This window comes from Zerene cesonia, chromosome 24, assembly GCF_012273895.1.
Source record: "Zerene cesonia ecotype Mississippi chromosome 24, Zerene_cesonia_1.1, whole genome shotgun sequence".
NCBI lineage: Eukaryota > Metazoa > Arthropoda > Insecta > Lepidoptera > Pieridae > Zerene > Zerene cesonia.
The window spans coordinates 3,562,026-3,579,150 of record NC_052125.1 but is presented as its reverse complement, the minus strand read 5'-3'; the positions used below and the strand labels follow the sequence as shown (position 1 = coordinate 3,579,150).

Below are 17,125 nucleotides of genomic sequence, written 5' to 3'. Positions count from 1 at the left end.
ATTACATCTCTAATAAAATCAAAATATTAAGGGTTTATTTATCAAAGTAGATACTACTTGGTACAGTATTATGTTATCTGTGGCACTACATAACAATATAAAAATGTCACCTGTAAAATATAAAGGTGGATTATTAGAACACCTTTTAGAAATAGTTATTTAATACGATATAAAGAGATTTATTTTAATCAAGGCTTATCAATAGACCCCAATTAAGTATATCACATTATAAATGAAACACCACAAAACATTTACAATATTATTCACATAAATTTAACACTACACACGTATAATTTTAGTGGCTGGCTCCCACTTATAACTAAACCCACTACGCACTCTTTGCACCAACGAATTAACAACAGACGGTTTTTTATTAATCGATTCGATAGACGTATAATAGACAATATTGGTAGACGATTCCTTATCTAAACACTTTCCCGATATAGAATCGCTGTTAGAGGACTCCGTTTCTGTCTGGTAGGGTGAGCTTTTCTCAGCTTTGTTCACGATGCCTGCACAACTGTGGAATTTTGTGAATTTCTCGTTTCGTCTGTGATCCACGTTTATGTGAAGGCTCAGTTGACGCCTGCAAAGAGAGCAATTATTCGACTTTTCACGGTATTTTAAAGAGAAGATATTCGATTGATCAAATATGTTTTGTGTTGAACAATTTAGAAGACTAGGTACTTAAGAGGACTGCATGAATTGAATGCGTGTTTCATATTGCCTATAGTATATCATCCACTGCATTAAAAAAACGGAAAACGTATTAAATATTTCAGGATAAAAGCTTAAAAGTGTAAAATAAATTAAACTCACCGGTATTTAAACTGTTCTCCGCACATCTGACACCTGACAGGGTCACAAACACACTGCGACGTCACGTCCGACGCGTCAGACACCTTCTTGCGTTGCGAGACACACGAGTGCCTGTCAGATTTCTCGTCTGTATCAGTAGACGTGTGTAAACTTGACTCTGCATATTGATTCTTGTTGATCCCATGGATGATCTGATCGGGGTCAGTTATTTTGTCAAAGAACGACACGATCTTCTTGAGTTTGTCTTCTGGGACGTCGATTTTTAGCTCTGGATCGGTTTGGGTGATGCTGGCCATCTTTGCTGATGGTCTGCAAGAATATTGCATCATAATAGAGCCATTATATTAATATATATCTATTCTTCTTTAGAAGAAAAAGTCAAGAAGATAAGAAAAAAATTGTACGAATACTAAATTGTGTGCATCCTTAACATATATCATTTTTTAGGCTATTTAGCAATATTATAGTTTACTTCAGAGTATAGATAGCTGTGTATGTAAAAGTACACTATTGGACCCTTTATAGAAAGATGCGTAATTCTTTTTAAATTTATTTTGGCTACAATATTAAAAAAAAAAACATGAAGTACTATCTAGTATGGGAGAATTGTTCAGTAAAAAAATTAGTTATTTTTGTGACTAGAGTCGTTAATTTTCTTCTGAAAAAATCATATTTACTCTACAATTTAACATTTTCTGACGGCCCATTTGGAAGACGTAGACAGTTCTCCTTTAACCGACCTCTTATTTATATATTTTAAATCTGGTAGTCGACCACGCTTCGGCACGAATTGGGCCAGCTCGCATTGGGGAAGTACCACAACCCCATAGAAAACCGGCGTGTAATAGTGGCATGCTACTGTGTGGAGCTGAAGGCCTGTTTCACTTTCCTCACTCCTCCCAGCCCATTCCTTCTTTCCAGTTAAATGCCGACAGCGCATTCACAGGCACTACCGCTGCTCTGTTCATGGGCGGTAGTGATCGTATACCATCAGGCGAACCACCAGCTCAGTTGCCCGCTATAATATAAAAAAACATAGCATTATAAAGTACCGTTCTGTAGAAGGTATTGGTACATTAGCATTCAACTTCGTGATGCCCAAATGTTCATTTTCGTGCAGTAACTTATCCTGTTCCAGCACGAACCCTTCGTGGCAGTAGTGGCATACGTGCCGCCGCTCGGGGAAGTGGCACAGGTTCAAATGGTCGTTGTAGTTTATTATCCCTGGATCGAATAATGACATTGCTTTTCGGTTTATTCAATTATTCTAGGGGCAGATTATATTTGTACCATCAGCAACGCATAATGTTAAAGATAAAATATCTTATAATCAAATTTGCAGGTCATTTCAGTTCGGGTCAGGAATCAATTTTTTATAGAAGTACGATAACCATGAACACACAAAACATGAAAGATAATTTAAATAAAGAAATACGTATTAAAAAGATTAAAGAGATATAAGGAGAGATTTTCTTTCTATCTTTAAAGATATTTTAAGTCTCAGGCTAATCTGAGAAATGAACTATTTGTAGAAATATTTACGAATTGAAAATATATGAAAAATGCTGAAATACCAATTGTAAGGATATTTTCATATTAAAAACAAAATAATGTACTATATTGTGACTAAGTAACTGATTAATATGTTTGTTTAATGAATAGAAAAGTTTACATAATATTATTTGTGACATAGCTTACCATAAAACATCATCCTACATCCAACAATAGGACACTGCCGTGGCGTAGTGTCCATTAGGCAATTCCTCTGCACGCTCTGTACATAATTAAGTATAACAGGGCTCTTCGATTCCCTTAAAGCTATCTCGGAATGTATTTTCTTTGGCCTGCGACCTCTCCTCAACCGCAAGCCTCGACGACGCCTTTTTTCATAGCGATTTACAATATCATCGTCACTCGCCGCATACGTTCTGGGATTTTGGATCTTGTAATCGTAGTTTCTCTCCGGTTTCAAACCGAAAATCCTTTGCAGGAAGCATTGAAAGCGCGTCGGTTTGTGCCGCTTGCTTCTATAGCACGGAGCTTGAAACTCCGAATGTCTAGACTCCCTCGATTCCCTAGATTCTCTCTCGCTTTGTACGGACACATTTTCTTTTGAATCTTGCGTTGATTCGTCTTTACTTAAAGATCTGCTTATATGCGATTCGGATATTTGACTCTGTAGTTCTCTTATAACAGTTGTAGGTATAGATGTGTCTTCGGACTTAATAGTGACGTCACCATTAGAAACTTCAGTGGTTCCTGCGCCAGCGTCGGTTTTAGTTCTGCGCGATCTCTTCCTTCGTCTCTTAGGCTCTGGAATAGGTTCGACGTAGGTTTCAGGCAGGATGCCTATGAGGCTCGCGTCGTATATTTGAAATAGTTTCTTCAAGCACTTGTATTTGGCTTTGAGGACTTCGTGTTTCTTCTTCGGCACCCATTTGATGACGTCATCGTCTAACTCCCTTTTCTCCGGGATGCTGCTGAGAGTTGGGTAATTGTGCATCACACGGTGTTTCTCCACGATGAAGCACAATGTTCTCGTTGCGACGTAAATAAATATGGACACATATATTTGGCAATTTAGATATGGTATCATAACTGATACGGGTCGCCGGAGTTTTTTGTTGCTATATTTATTTTAAATGAGTGCATAGTGTGACATTTTTGCTTGTTAATTTCGAAAAATGAAATGTCGTTTTCTTCTTCCTTGCTTCGCTGGATTGTTTATTGTAGAATGTCAGTGGAGCTTTTTTCTGAGAATCGTAAAACCTCTTTTACAATTTATTTTGGCTCAACGTTTTTCACTAATTTTTTGTTAGCTGTAGTATATATTTACATCAAATTATATTAAAATGCACGAATCACATGAACACTGCATGAGCATGTCACAATGCATGGTGTGCACGAACATAAATATCTTCTTACTATTATATCAGCAGAGAAGGGTAAAATTATGGTTATGATTTTAAATAGGGATGTGTAATAGGAAAGGACGTTATGAAAAACAAACAACAATTGATGCCATCTTTTATTTTTTTTAACAGCTATAATATACAAAAGTTGTTGCTTATTATGTAATATAATATAATGTTTCTGCGTCATTCCATATACTTGTTAAAAATTAAGTAAGTAGTTATTTTCTTTAATAAATGCATTTTTTTGTTAATAAATAATTTAAAAATCAATTATATACATTTAACTTAATATAAAAAACCAGAAGCACCCAAATGTCAATCTGACGTTTCACGCTTATGCGTCTGCCATATTGTTTACGCACTGTAAAAACTTTACCTTTATAAAATTATAATGAGTTTTTCTTTTTATTCTAGATTTATTCTAGTTAATATTATTTATAAAATAATAAAATATTAAAAATTAAAAATACACAATATAATTCACTAAATAAATTTCTTTATTTACTAATCTAATATTATTTCGTTATACCTAGTGAAACTCAAGTGAAACTGAAGCCGTGAAAAATAAAACTACTCGAAAAACATTACCCTCTTTTAGCGCAGTCGGATAAAGAGTGTTAAAATTTTATTCACTGGAATTACATAATAAATTACAGTTTTATTTTCTTTTTACTTGAGTTTTTCCACCCCTTTTCCCGTCTGAATTCTTGGGCATTTATATGAAAAATTAAAATAAGTAGATAATGAATAAATTAAGTACAATGTTAAGCTCTTTGTAGCATATATAACTTGTTTTTATTTGCGATTTTTTTTGAAAAAAAAATCGTTATACTTGACTTCAATCCAGTGTGATTTTTTAAACATAAATTTCGCAAATAAAAAAAGAAATATTTTTACATTCTCTATTCAAATAATATTTAACTAGATTTGGTCCATTTGTTGTCCTTAAACAAAGGAACCTTCAGGCATCAGAAGAGCTGAAAAATAAATTAAACATTTAATTTAATGTAATTTTAAATGTCTATATTTTATATTTTTCATTTCTCTGCAATCAATAGACTACGAGTGGATGTAGGCATATGTGGTAAAATGCATACTGACAAAAACAAATTATGATTAATCCGTAAAATATTAATTAAATCTAGCGATTAAGTATCGATCAATTACTCATCGTTAGATTATTTAATCGTGAGGAAACCGGCATGTCCGAGACTTCGAAGTTCGACGACATCTGCTAACTCGCAACTGGCCAGCGTGGTGGATTATAGCCTGAACCCTCATAGGAGGCCTGTGTCCCAGCAGTGGGAACATATATGGGCCGATAATGATATTTACTTTTAAAGTTTAGAGCTACAAATATTTTAAATTTCCGTCACAATTGGTACAAACATTACAGATAAATCAAAAAACTCACCCGCGATTGAAGCGGTCATAAAACAAATCCCGCAGCCCGTGAAAAACGCTCTGACCAACAACTGGAAATAAATAAGAAAATAATAATAGTTTAAAAAAAACTAAAAAACACGCTTTTATCATATTTTGTAAATTGAAAAATGGAATAATTTTATCAAATTAGTGTATTGTCATCGGTCCTCAATAAATCTACAAAGTTTGAACGAATACTGGCCGTTTAAAGTGGGTCAAAATCGCGCCCAAAGAAGTCGGTTACAAACAAACAAACATACAGGTGAAGCTAATAAAAAACGTGTAATAAAGTAACAACAGTGGTGGTTCAGTGGTGAAAACCTCGGACTTCAAAATCGATAAGTCGGGGTTCGAGACCGGGCGGAGCGTGCAGGAAATAAATTGATTTTTCAATTTATCTGCACATGTGAATAACATCACCTACTGCTTAAAACGGTGAAGGAAAACATCGTGAGGAAACCGGCATGTCCAAGAATCAAAAGTTCGACGACATGTGACATCTGCCAACCCGCACTTGGCCAGCGTGGTGGATTATGGCCTGAACCCTCATAGGAGGCCTGTGTCCCAGCAGTGGGAACATATATGGGCTGATGATGATGATGAAAGTAACAACAAAATATAGTACTTACTCAATATTAATTACATTAATATAAAATCTTAATAAATATAAATTAAATGGACTCCTAAACAATACGACCGATTTTAATGAAATTTGCACACCATTTGCAGTTTGATATTACTTAAAAGAGAGGATAGTTTATATTATTTCAATTACGAAAAGTGGCTACACGGGCGGTGCCGAGGCGTGAATTAAAATTATAAAGAGCATGATGGATTAGTTTTTTGTTTGATACAATTTAACTCAATAACGGAAATCCATAAAAGTATTAACATTATAGAAACAGTAACCCTTCCCCCTTGTACACTCAGGTAAATAACGAATTCCCCCTACTAACGTATGAGCTAGATATAGCAGACAATGGTACAGGAATATGACAGCCTAGTTCCATTATGCTCCGTTTTGGCGCCCAAAAATTTGAGATGGCGGTCGCACCGCCATTTTGAAATGTCAAATTTACCGCAATTTTTATTTACTTTATGGAGGGTAAAGTTTAGGAGAATAATCTCATAAAGTAAAAAATTGAAAATAGTGTCCAGCTGTAAGCTGTAAATAACAGTTCAAAAACCTTCCACCTACCGGCGCTGGTGTAGTTACAGGGTATGGTATGATTGTAGCAATTGTAAACGAAATGTAAAATAAATGTTTCTTTCTTAAATTTAATTTTTAGTTTTATAGCATTGAAAATGCTTTATAAATGAGAAATTTTGAAAGAATAGAAAAAATGTTTCTTTCTTTCTTTCAAATGAAGTACGCCGAGTAGAAAAATTTAATATTATTGTCGACTAAAGTAGTTAGTTATTGAAAATGTCAACTACTCGCGTAGTACGAAATATATAGAAAATATAACCTTAAAGAGTTAATATGAGTAAACGTGTAGCTAAAGTGATCTTATTTCCTGAACTGTAAATAGTATGTTTATTGATTTTTAAAGCTCCTTTAAATTTTACCCTGCCACTCTAATTTAATGCATGACGACGGACACTTTTTCATGTATACAGATGATTCTACTTACCGTTACTACCCTCCATATTTTATCTGTTGACTCTTCCTGACTACTATACAGTTATCTGTGGACTTCTTCGCTGTGCCATGTATTTAAATTGATCGTATCATCCCTAGTTCTTAATCTAGAATACTCACAGAGGAGAGCGTCTCCCGCTGGTGCGGCGCCATGGCGGAGATCGCGCCGAGCATGATGCCGGCTGAGGACGGGTTGGTGAAGCCGCATAGCGCGTACGTAGCTATCAGTTCAGATCTCGCCTGGAATATTAAGCAGACACTCGATAATGAATAATTCCAAACTCCTGTGTTTGCGCGATCTATCAGATGAGTTTGTTAATTATATAAAAATACTAGCTGCGCCCGCGGTTTCACCCGCATAAGTCCGTATCTCGTAGGAATATCGGGATAAAAAGTTGCCTATATGTGAATCCAGTTGTCCAGCTGTCTACCTACCAAATTTCATTGCAATTGGTTAAGTAGTTTCTGCGTGAAAGAGCAACAAACACACACACACACACATCCGTACAAACTTTCGCATTTATAATATTAGTAGAATATTGTAAAATTTTAATAGGAAACAAGGAACAAAAAAGAAACATATTACGGTACTTATACAATATAGATAAGTACGTAAGGTACATATTTCTAAATTGCTTCTTCCGTAACATTCGTCTTTTGACAAAGAACCACAATAACGAAATCGGCCGAGGTCAAAGATGCCTTTATAATGCGACCAACTGTAGACAAACAAACCAATATGCCAGTGCATTGCTAGCAAAAGCTAGATTAGTCTACCTTTTTTATAGTGGGGAAATCTTGCATAGATACCCACGGCCCCCGGGGATGGTGCCGTGGGTTATGTCGGATTCTTACCGACCAAAACCCCACTGTGTTCCGTCGAACCGCTTGAGTGAAGGGGCCACGGGAGCTGGTTAAAATTCATCCACGACCCCCTCAGCGGCTGCCCGTTTCCAGGCCAGGCTCTAGATTAGTCTACCTATCAACGCACTACGTACGCTGTCTCTGGATTACGAACTCCTTTCATATCTAACGATAAAACATTGTGGGAGTCGAGCACGCTTCGGCACGAATTGGGCCAGCTCGCACCGGGGAAGTACCACACCCCCACAGAAAACCGGCGTGAAATAATAGCTTGCTATTGTGTTTCGTACGGTGATTGGGGGAGCCGGAGGCCCATATCCTTTTCCTTACCTTTCCCAGTCCTTTCCTTTATTCCTCTCATCAATCCTTTCCCATTCCCTTCTCAATTAAAGTCGGCAATCCATTTGTAGACGCGAAAGGTCTGCAATTGACCTTACGCCTCTCCAAATGTTCATGGGTGGTGGTAGCGCTTACCATCAGGCGACCCACCAGCTCCATTGCCGACTATGACATAAAAAAACGAGTACTTACAGATAGCAATCCCTCCCTCTTCATCTCCCCCATTCGTTGGTATGCGACGAATTCGTTGACGACTGTTTTCAAACCGATCAGTGATCCGACATATTCGCATTCCTCCCAAGGTACTCCTGTTATTAAATTTCAGCATTATTACGCATAAACAACACTAGCTGTGACCCGCGGTTGAAACCGCGTAAGTCCGTATCCCCTAGGAATATCGGTATAAAAAGTGCCTATGTGTTATTTCAGTTGTCCAGCTATCTACGAAGCAAATTTCATTGCAATCGGTTCAGTAGTTTTTGCGTGAAAGAGTAACAGACGCACACATATGCATCCATCCTCAAAAACTTTCGCATTTATAGTATTATTATTCACCAATAGATGTCAGCAAAAAAAAAAAAACACGAATAAAACACGAATATGACATTTTCTAAAAAAATTCCTAGCTAGATCGATTTATCGCCCCCGAAACCCCCTATATTCTAAATTAGAAATTATTATTAAGATTTGAAGGGTTCAAAGTGAGATTTCTTTGACTTTGTCAATCACACATGCATGACAAAGCATTCTGTTATTTTTAAAACATTTTAGCATAGAAAGTTTAAGTGTTGGTAAAACCACAGATAACATAATACTATGTAAAACTAATTATTATAGACCTTACTCTCTTAATTACTAATGTCTATATCATTTAGAGGAAAAATTGTCTTTGTGTTCTAAGTTAAAACAAAACTTACTAGAGACATTCATCTATCCTTAGAAATTTAACTTTACCGAGTAACATAATCTTTATTTTACTTTACCCAGTCTTTGTTTGGCCGCCTCCTTGGTACAGTGGTTAGCGCGTGAGCTTAGAACCTAGGGGTCCTGGGTTCGATTCCCGGTGGGGACGCAAAAAAAAAGTCTCGGTCTGGCAAGACACAGAAGACTGATCACCTACTTGTCCATAAAGAAAATCGATGAGTGAAACATATGTACATCATTTGCTCCATACCCTACTAGGGGACACGGGACTTCACTTTTTACCCAGTCTTTGTTAAAATAACTTGTCCAATCGAGAGAACCAATAACTCTAGTGAACTCTTTTCAATTTATTTTAAATAAACACTAACTAATAATAAGACTCATGCATTCATGAGCCAAAAAGCTCACCCATCATCCAGCACAGGGGAATGAAGATCTTCCCCAACAACCACTCCAGATTCAGATCGGGTAGGCCGAGCAGACCGCCGCAGTAACCAATGACTCCGTTCAGAAACGCGATCGCAGCTACAAAGGCCACCAGGTTCGCTATTATGTTCAGGATTAGAGATATCCCATTGGTCGCGCCACGAGTTGCAGCGGATAGCGCTGACTGGTCCTGCCTGTGTAAAGATTATTATAATATCATTCATTTTATTACTATCAATGTCATTAGCACCACTAATTTCATTTATATCATTAATGTCATCAGTACTTTTAATGTCATGAACGTCCCTATTATCATCATTATTTTAAACAACTTTTATGTTTGTCCTCGGTTCTATTGGAAAGCCTTAACCGAGTATACGGTTGCAAACGTTCTGTTAACAAAAAGTTATTCATAGGTTTTACTGCAAATTGTAAAGATTTGCCGCAGCTTCACCAATAACTTATACTCACAAAAATAACATTACAATGCAATAAATTAAAAAAGCGTTTCATCCGGAAGCAATAAGCTTTATTTAATTATCCTGATATCGCATAAAATATTACAGGCACTTCAAACTTGGGTTTGAATAAATGTTTGTCTGTGTCTATGTCTAAATGTAAAGAACTAGAAAGCCCATACCTTTCCACCGGCTGTATATTATCGACTCGTGTGAGCGATCGTCGCGTTTCAGGCAGCAGGAGTTTGGCGTAGCACACCGCAGCGGGCGCGGACATGACGCTAGCGGTGACTAGGTGCGCGGGGGATGCACCGAAGCCTATGTATGCGGCTAGGATGGTGCCTGGGGGGAGGATAGTGTTATGCTTAATAGTTATGGTAAAGGTGAATATAGTTGAGTAAGAAGGGGGAGGAGTAATTGTACTTGGCTGGAGGGGTAGATACACCTAAGCCACTTAAGTTTAGGTTATGGAAGAGCGGAGCATTGTGTACTTCGTCGACATTGGGGCCATGTTTGTGTACATTAAATATTAATGGGGTATAATGTTGAAACATAAATATTTCACTTATGTCTTATATATTAAGGTACACAAAAAAAAAATGTCTCGGTCTGGCAGGACACAGAAGGCTGATCACCTACTTGTCCGTAAAGAAAACCGATCAGTGAAACAGATGTACATCATCTGCCCCATACCCCACTACGGGACACGGGACTTCACTTACTTATATATTAAGGTATAGGTCCTTCATCGATCATATGGTTCGTTTGATGGTAAGCGATCACCAACGTCCATAAACATTGGCAGAAGTAGTGCCTCTGTGAATGCGCTACTTGCTTTTAAGGGGTAAGGGATAATGAAGGGATTGACGATTGAAAGAAGAAATGGACTGGGAAGGGTGAGGAAAAGGAAACGGGCCTTCGGCTTACTACTCGACGTACAAACACGCAACTATTTCACGCCGGTTTTCTCTGGGATTGTGGTACTTCACGAGCGCGAGCTGACCCAATTCGTGCCGAAGTGTGCTCGACTCCGATATTAAAGCCTATTCTTCTAATTATATTTCTTCGTCTCTATTATTAATTATTATCAACCTTAATGTTAAGAAATATTACAAAATATAATACTTACTAACCGGAAACAGTCGCAAAACCGGATGAGAGAACTACGTGTAATTCAGATGGAGTCAGCAAGGGTAAATATGGTTTTATCAGTAGAGCTGATTCTGACTGGAAAATGTTATCATAACATTAACACATTAATCAATAAAGTGAATAAAACGATATGACATGAAAAGTACATTTTTAAATTATATCATTTATGAATAAATTAAAGATGAAAAGCCATAGAATGTTCTCGATTAAGAACCACAGGTTAGTTCTTCATCATCAGTGTCATGTAAATATTAAGTAAAATTTAAATTCAAAATTGACATTATTGCAAAAGAGCAACTACAGAGTTTCTTGCCGGCTCTTGGCTGTTGAAACTGCATTCCGAACCGATGGTAAATGTTAAAACTATGTTAAGACGAATCAAAAGTGCTTCTATAAGATAATAATCACTAATTGAATAAATAAATGTTTGAGATTGAGATTCGTTAATCCTACTAATCCTACTAATATTATAAATGCGAAAGTTTGTAAGGATGTGTGTGTGTTTGTTGCTCTTTCACGCAAAATGGAATAACATATTGGCAACTTTTTATCCCGATATTCCCACGGGATACGAACTTACGCGGCTGAAACCGCGGGGCGCAGCTAGTCATTACTAATTCCAGAGTGGGAAAAAGATAGAACTAGAGATCGTGTAGCGCCGTCAATCTCTCATTCACGGTAACTCACTGTTTTTTCATAATTATACTGATGATGGTTCCGAAGAATCATCATAATGATAAAAAAACTATGGTGATCGTCTTGTTAATTATAAAAATGAAGGCGTTGATGATGATCTAAATGAAAATCAAAGCAAGGACGACAGACAAATAAATAATTTTATAAAAAAACAATTTTGGTAGATGTGTAGTTGTTTCTTAGTTTAATAAAGCGCAAGACACAGACACCAGTTACGAAATGGTTCCAATAACAAAAGCACTAAAAGTCATGATTACAAATATCATAAAAAATTATGTTTATATTGATGATGATGATGTTAATGATGATGATAATACCGATGACTCACCATCCCCAAGAATATATTGCCCACGGCGATGACGCTCTCGCAAACTGTGGTGCCAGTAGCGACTCTCAACAAGTGGCCAAGTTTAACACAGAACCACTGCAAAGCACCCCAGAAGAAAAGAACTTCTACCAGCATGCTGAAGAAGAATATCACGGGGAGTGTCTGAAATGGAAATTTCATTTATAGTTACGAACGAATGAATGAATGAATGATTGAATGAGTATTTTATAGCAAACACTAATTAAGAGAGTAGTTCAAAATACAATTTGTACACTTCGTATTAATCCGCACCAATATTATATGAGCGAAACTGTGTTTAATCTTACTTTCACATCGCAACGGAACGATTTTATAGCGTGATTTTTGCGTCTGGAGATAAAAGGCTAGAGAGTGGCTCCTTTGAGAGTTTTTTTTTATGTCGTAGCGGCAACTGCGCTGGTGGTTCGCCGGATGGTAAGCGATCACCACCGCCCATAAACATTCGCAAAGGTATTACCTCTGCGAATGCGCTGCCTGCTTTTATGGGGTAAGGGAAAAAGAAAGGAAGGACTGGAAAGAAGGAATGGACTAGGACAGGGGAGGAAAAGGAAACGGCCCTCACTCACCGGACGAAACACAGTGGCATGCTACTATTTCACGCCGGTTTTCTGTGGGGGTGTGATACTTCCCCGGTGCGGGCTGGCCCAATTCGTGCCGAAGCGTGCTCGACTCCCACATACAGAGTGATATTATTTCCCATTAACTTTTAAAACACGGACAGCTAGTTGTAATGTATATAAATTAATTTTTAGGTAGTTTTTTCAAGATGGACTTCTAACTCAACCGATTTTAATCAAATTTGCTCCCCATGTCATATAATATTAAACACAAATGTAGTTTGATCCAACTTAAAAGGTAGGATAGTTTTTATTATTTCAATTGAGATAAATGGCTACGGGCGGAACTGGGTTGTACTAGTTAGAATACAGAACACTTACGCTGAAAGCGAAGACTTGTTCAGTTCTAACAAGCAGATCACCAAACACGAATGATGCGCCATCTACACCATATGACAAAAATGTTGCCACCTGAAATAAATATATATTTAAATTTAGTATGATTAGATAGATATAAATGAGGTATTAAATGATGAAGCAGTTTTTATCCATCTGTTTGTTCTGGTTAATCACACTTCACACTAATATTACGGAAGTTTGTTTGTTTGGATGTTTGTCCGTTAATGACGCTGAAACTAGAAACTACTGAACGGATTTGATGAAATTTGGTATTCAGACAGGATATGAGCTGACTTAGGACCATTTAATCGGGATAAAAGTAGCCTACTTTATCTTTATCCCGATTAAATGCTCCCTTGGGATAAAACATAGATTGATATTCAATCACACCGAAAACTCTGAACTGATTTTGTTGAAAATTGGAATAGAGACAGGGTATACCTGACTTATATAGGAACTTTTATTCTACGTAGACGTAGTCTTTGTATATTATATATTTATGTGCAAAATAGACAGTCACTAAATCATTTGAAAATATCCTTATTCCACGCGGGCATGCCGCGGACAGGTCTTTCATAGCAAAGACCTTATTCTCTTACCAGAAAGCTCTGCCAAACTATTATTTTCCGTTAATAACCGAATGATATCACTTTATTATCAAAAAGTGACAGAAATTATTCAATACAAACTTTGAATATTAGGTGGATCTAAATATTTCATATATATAATTTAGCAAAACATACCTTGGATAACAATTTATACATATTATAATCCAAAAACAAACAGTGTTATTGTATCAAATAAGAATGGTGAGTGAAAAGGCGATGTTATTGCTAAAAAGCAATCTCTATCAGGCGACCTTAAAATATCACTATGGTTAGTTGTTTTGTTTGTCTGTTGTGTGTTCAGTAATAAATATATTACGTATCTATCATTCGTTATACGCTACCTTATCAGAGAAACACTGTAACGCGTATCTGCCTGTGTCCCATCGAATGAACATAACCCCAAATAGGAATTGTATCAGCAGACCGACAATCACGCTACGGTAGTTAATGCGCCCTGGGTGTGCTGAGAACAGGAAACCTAGAGAAAATGTATACTTCATAAATAATAGGAAGCCGAGGATCTGGGGGTTGTCATGAAGTCTTAGAGCAGTACTAATTCCAGTGTGGAAAAGTGATGGCACTAGACGAACTATAAAGCCCTGTTTTTTTACACTCTGGAATTACTGGCTTAAGACGTCACGATAATTTTGGGGATTAATTTTTATTTATAGAGAGATTTTCAATAGCACAGGTAGATTTTGGCGGTCTATAGTGCCCATCTCGTCTAAGTAACATCAGTCAAAAAGTTCGTTTATCCTAATGACTGTCTTTTACCCGCGGCTTCACACGCATTAAAGCGGAGTGGTTGAATAGATGGTAATATACATATAAACCTTCCTCTTGCGTTACTTTATCTATTAAAAAACCCCATCTAAATCCGTTGCATAGCTTAAAGATTTAAGCACACATAGAGACATAGGGACAAAGAAAGCGACTTTTTTACACAATGTAGCGATTAGAAAGATACTAGCTGCACCCCGCGGTTTCACCCGCGTAAGTCCGTATCCCTTAGGTATATAGTGATAAAAAGTTATAAAATGAAAAATTTTGAAAGAATAGAAAAAATTCGATCACGAGGCAGGATTCGAACCTGCGTATCTTGCCTAACCGTAGCAACGCCTAGCCTCTCGGCCACCCGTGATCCTGCCACAGTAATCGAATTTCTTCTACTCTTTCGGTTTCATGTGCTTAAGGGGCACCCCACGCCATCTATTGAGATGATTAAGAACCATCACAACCAATACGAAACATTATTTCAATGATTACAATATTGTATCGATGGAACGCGGCCTTTGTTAAATTTAATTGCACATGAAACCGAAAGAGTAGAAGAAATTCGATTACTGTGGCAGGATCACGGGTGGCCGAGAGGCTAGGCGTTGCTACGGTTAGGCAAGATACGCAGGTTCGAATCCTGCCTCGTGATCGAATTTTTTCTATTCTTTAAAAATTTCTCATTTATAAAGCATTTCAATGCTATAAAACTAAAAAAAATTAAAGTTATAAAATGTTATTCCAGTTGCCCAGCTGTCTACGTAACAAATTTCATTGCAATAGGTTTAGTAATTTTTGCGTGAAAGAGCAACAAACACACACACATTCTTACAAACTTTCGCATTTATAATATTAGTAGGGTTTACCCATAAGAAGCAAGAAAGCCAGTCCCGATAATGATATCAGTCTTTCAGGAGAGTCCCTAGTGTCGAAGTAAAGGAACAATGCTATAGCTCCAATAACAACAATGAAGACCAACAAACGGAACCACCTGGAAATGAGACAATAAGTGAAATTAATATTTATTTGGTCCCATTTAAACTTGGTCTAGTTCTATCAGTTTAGCTTTTTTTTTAATAATTATTGCAAATTAGGTTGAAAACGTATCGTTAATTTACAAAAATGTGTATATTTAACTAAAATTTTGGCAACAATATCGTCTACAGTATTTTTACTTTGTTAAAAATTTAAAGTTACCAACTTTATAAGTCGCATAACGTCGTTCATAACTCCATAAGACCACAGAAGACCGGTGTGAAATAGTAGTATGCTGCTGTGTTTCGTTCGGTGAGTGGGGAAGGGAAAGGCTCATATTCCTTACCCTTCCCAGTCCTTTCCTTTGTTCTTTTCTGTCAGTCCTTTCTTAACCCCTTTCAAATTTATAGTCGGCAATCTATTTTTAGAGGCGTAAGGTCTACAATCGATCTGACGCCTCTCCAAATGTTCATGGGCGGTGGTAGCGCTTATCATCCGGCGACCCATCAACTACATTGTTGATGATGACATAAAAAAAAACTTACAAGTGCTTCCACAATGCAGTCAACACCCGCTCGGTGGGTTCCCAAACTGTTCTCTCGAACCACTCCCCAAAGAACCTCTTCATCACCAGGAAGTAGATGAGGAAGAAGTAGATGATGCTTAGTAAGGCTATGAGGCTGCCAAAACCAAAGCACAGTTCTAGCGGCTCCTTACCTGAAATGAGTTGGTGAGTGAGTGAGTGATTGATAATAATAATGTCAAACTCCATAACATTAGTTTTAATTTATTGAATTTAAGATTATATGAACCCTTATATTGAATGAATATAAGGGTTCTGATTACGGTAATTTATCAGTAAATTGCGTCAGAAAAACACTTACTAAGAGACTTTCTTTTCAAATCATATTGTGTATTTTAATCTTGAAGAAAATGTTTTTCATCTTAAAATTGTTGCAGATTTTAAGTCCACAAATTCATAATAAAATTTAATATTATATAAGAAGGTTGTCTTAGCAAGGCTACATAATATAGTATACGTTTTTAACCAATAAACTGAAACTAAATATAGCAAAATTATATGTACTCACTTATAGTCAACCAGTAATATAAACAGCCGAAGAAGAAGCCAAAAACCAATCCGTTTAAAACAAACAACGAGATAGTCCTCACAGCAGAACTGTTTTTCTTGATGAAGTCGTCCGTGGAACTGCCCATCCTGTCAAGGGTCTGTTCGAGCCATCCACTTGGATGATACTCCAAGAACTCGTGTACTATCTAAGGAACATAAGTGTGTACTTAATGATTTTGTAGATAATGAATGATTTGTTATTCATTCATTCATTTGCTCATTGGTTTTTTTACTTCAAGATTGTCTGACTAAGGTCGTAAACTTGCATATTCGTAGAAATCTCACACTTTGTACAGTCGGCAATCCATTTGCAAAGACCTAAAGGCGACCCAACTGGTACAATCATTGTCATTACCTGGCCATTTATGTCTCCGTTTTTCTTCTGAGCCTCTGCCATTTCCACTGCTACATTATCAGTTTTCTGCAATCATACATATAAATACTTAACAAATATTAAAAACATGAACGTTTGGGGCAAATCGCGATGTATGTTGTGATTCTTTCACGCATACAACTGATCGGATGTATATGAAATTTAGTACAGATACCTACAATACCCTGGATTACTTACTTAAATTACTGGATAACTAACTGGATACTTACGAAATTTCTTACTTATGTACCACGTGACTTTACCTATAAATTGTTACCAC

At 36.8% G+C, this 17,125-nt stretch overlaps 2 protein-coding genes across 2 annotated transcripts; both read right to left on the bottom strand.

Annotated features, from left to right (window-relative positions):
- Nucleotides 1-247: 247 nt before the first annotated feature.
- On the bottom strand, nucleotides 248-3,322 carry LOC119836368. The gene is made up of 4 exons (XM_038361672.1): nucleotides 2,518-3,322; nucleotides 1,872-2,043; nucleotides 820-1,128; nucleotides 248-586 (listed from the first exon to the last, which is right to left on the bottom strand). Exons 1-4 carry the CDS (start codon nucleotides 3,320-3,322, stop codon nucleotides 280-282), a joined length of 1,593 nt encoding a protein of 530 aa, XP_038217600.1. The 3' UTR covers nucleotides 248-279.
- Nucleotides 3,323-4,427: 1,105 nt separating this feature from the next.
- On the bottom strand, nucleotides 4,428-16,907 carry LOC119836468 (solute carrier family 28 member 3). Its single transcript, XM_038361797.1, has 14 exons — nucleotides 16,828-16,907; nucleotides 16,432-16,618; nucleotides 15,886-16,057; nucleotides 15,232-15,356; nucleotides 13,933-14,069; nucleotides 12,966-13,055; nucleotides 11,989-12,150; nucleotides 10,946-11,039; nucleotides 9,995-10,154; nucleotides 9,337-9,548; nucleotides 8,197-8,312; nucleotides 6,922-7,041; nucleotides 5,149-5,209; nucleotides 4,428-4,711 (listed from the first exon to the last, which is right to left on the bottom strand). Exons 1-14 carry the CDS (start codon nucleotides 16,867-16,869, stop codon nucleotides 4,680-4,682), a joined length of 1,710 nt encoding a protein of 569 aa, XP_038217725.1. The 5' UTR covers nucleotides 16,870-16,907; the 3' UTR covers nucleotides 4,428-4,679.
- Nucleotides 16,908-17,125: the final 218 nt, after the last annotated feature.

Coding starts and splice junctions, on each gene's coding strand:
- LOC119836468 (XM_038361797.1), bottom strand. CDS start 16,869: ATGGCAGAGGCTCAGAAGAAAAACGGAGACATAAATGGCCAG. Junction 15,357..15,885: donor ACTGCATTGTGGAAGCACTT/GTAAGTTTTTTT, acceptor TCTCATTTCCAG/GTGGTTCCGTTTGTTGGTCT. Junction 12,151..12,965: donor AACAAGTCTTCGCTTTCAGC/GTAAGTGTTCTG, acceptor TTTCCATTTCAG/ACACTCCCCGTGATATTCTT.
- LOC119836368 (XM_038361672.1), bottom strand. CDS start 3,322: ATGCACAATTACCCAACTCTCAGCAGCATCCCGGAGAAAAGGGAGTTA. Junction 2,044..2,517: donor ATGTAGGATGATGTTTTATG/GTAAGCTATGTC, acceptor TATTCGATCCAG/GGATAATAAACTACAACGAC. Junction 1,129..1,871: donor CCAATACCTTCTACAGAACG/GTACTTTATAAT, acceptor ATATTCTTGCAG/ACCATCAGCAAAGATGGCCA.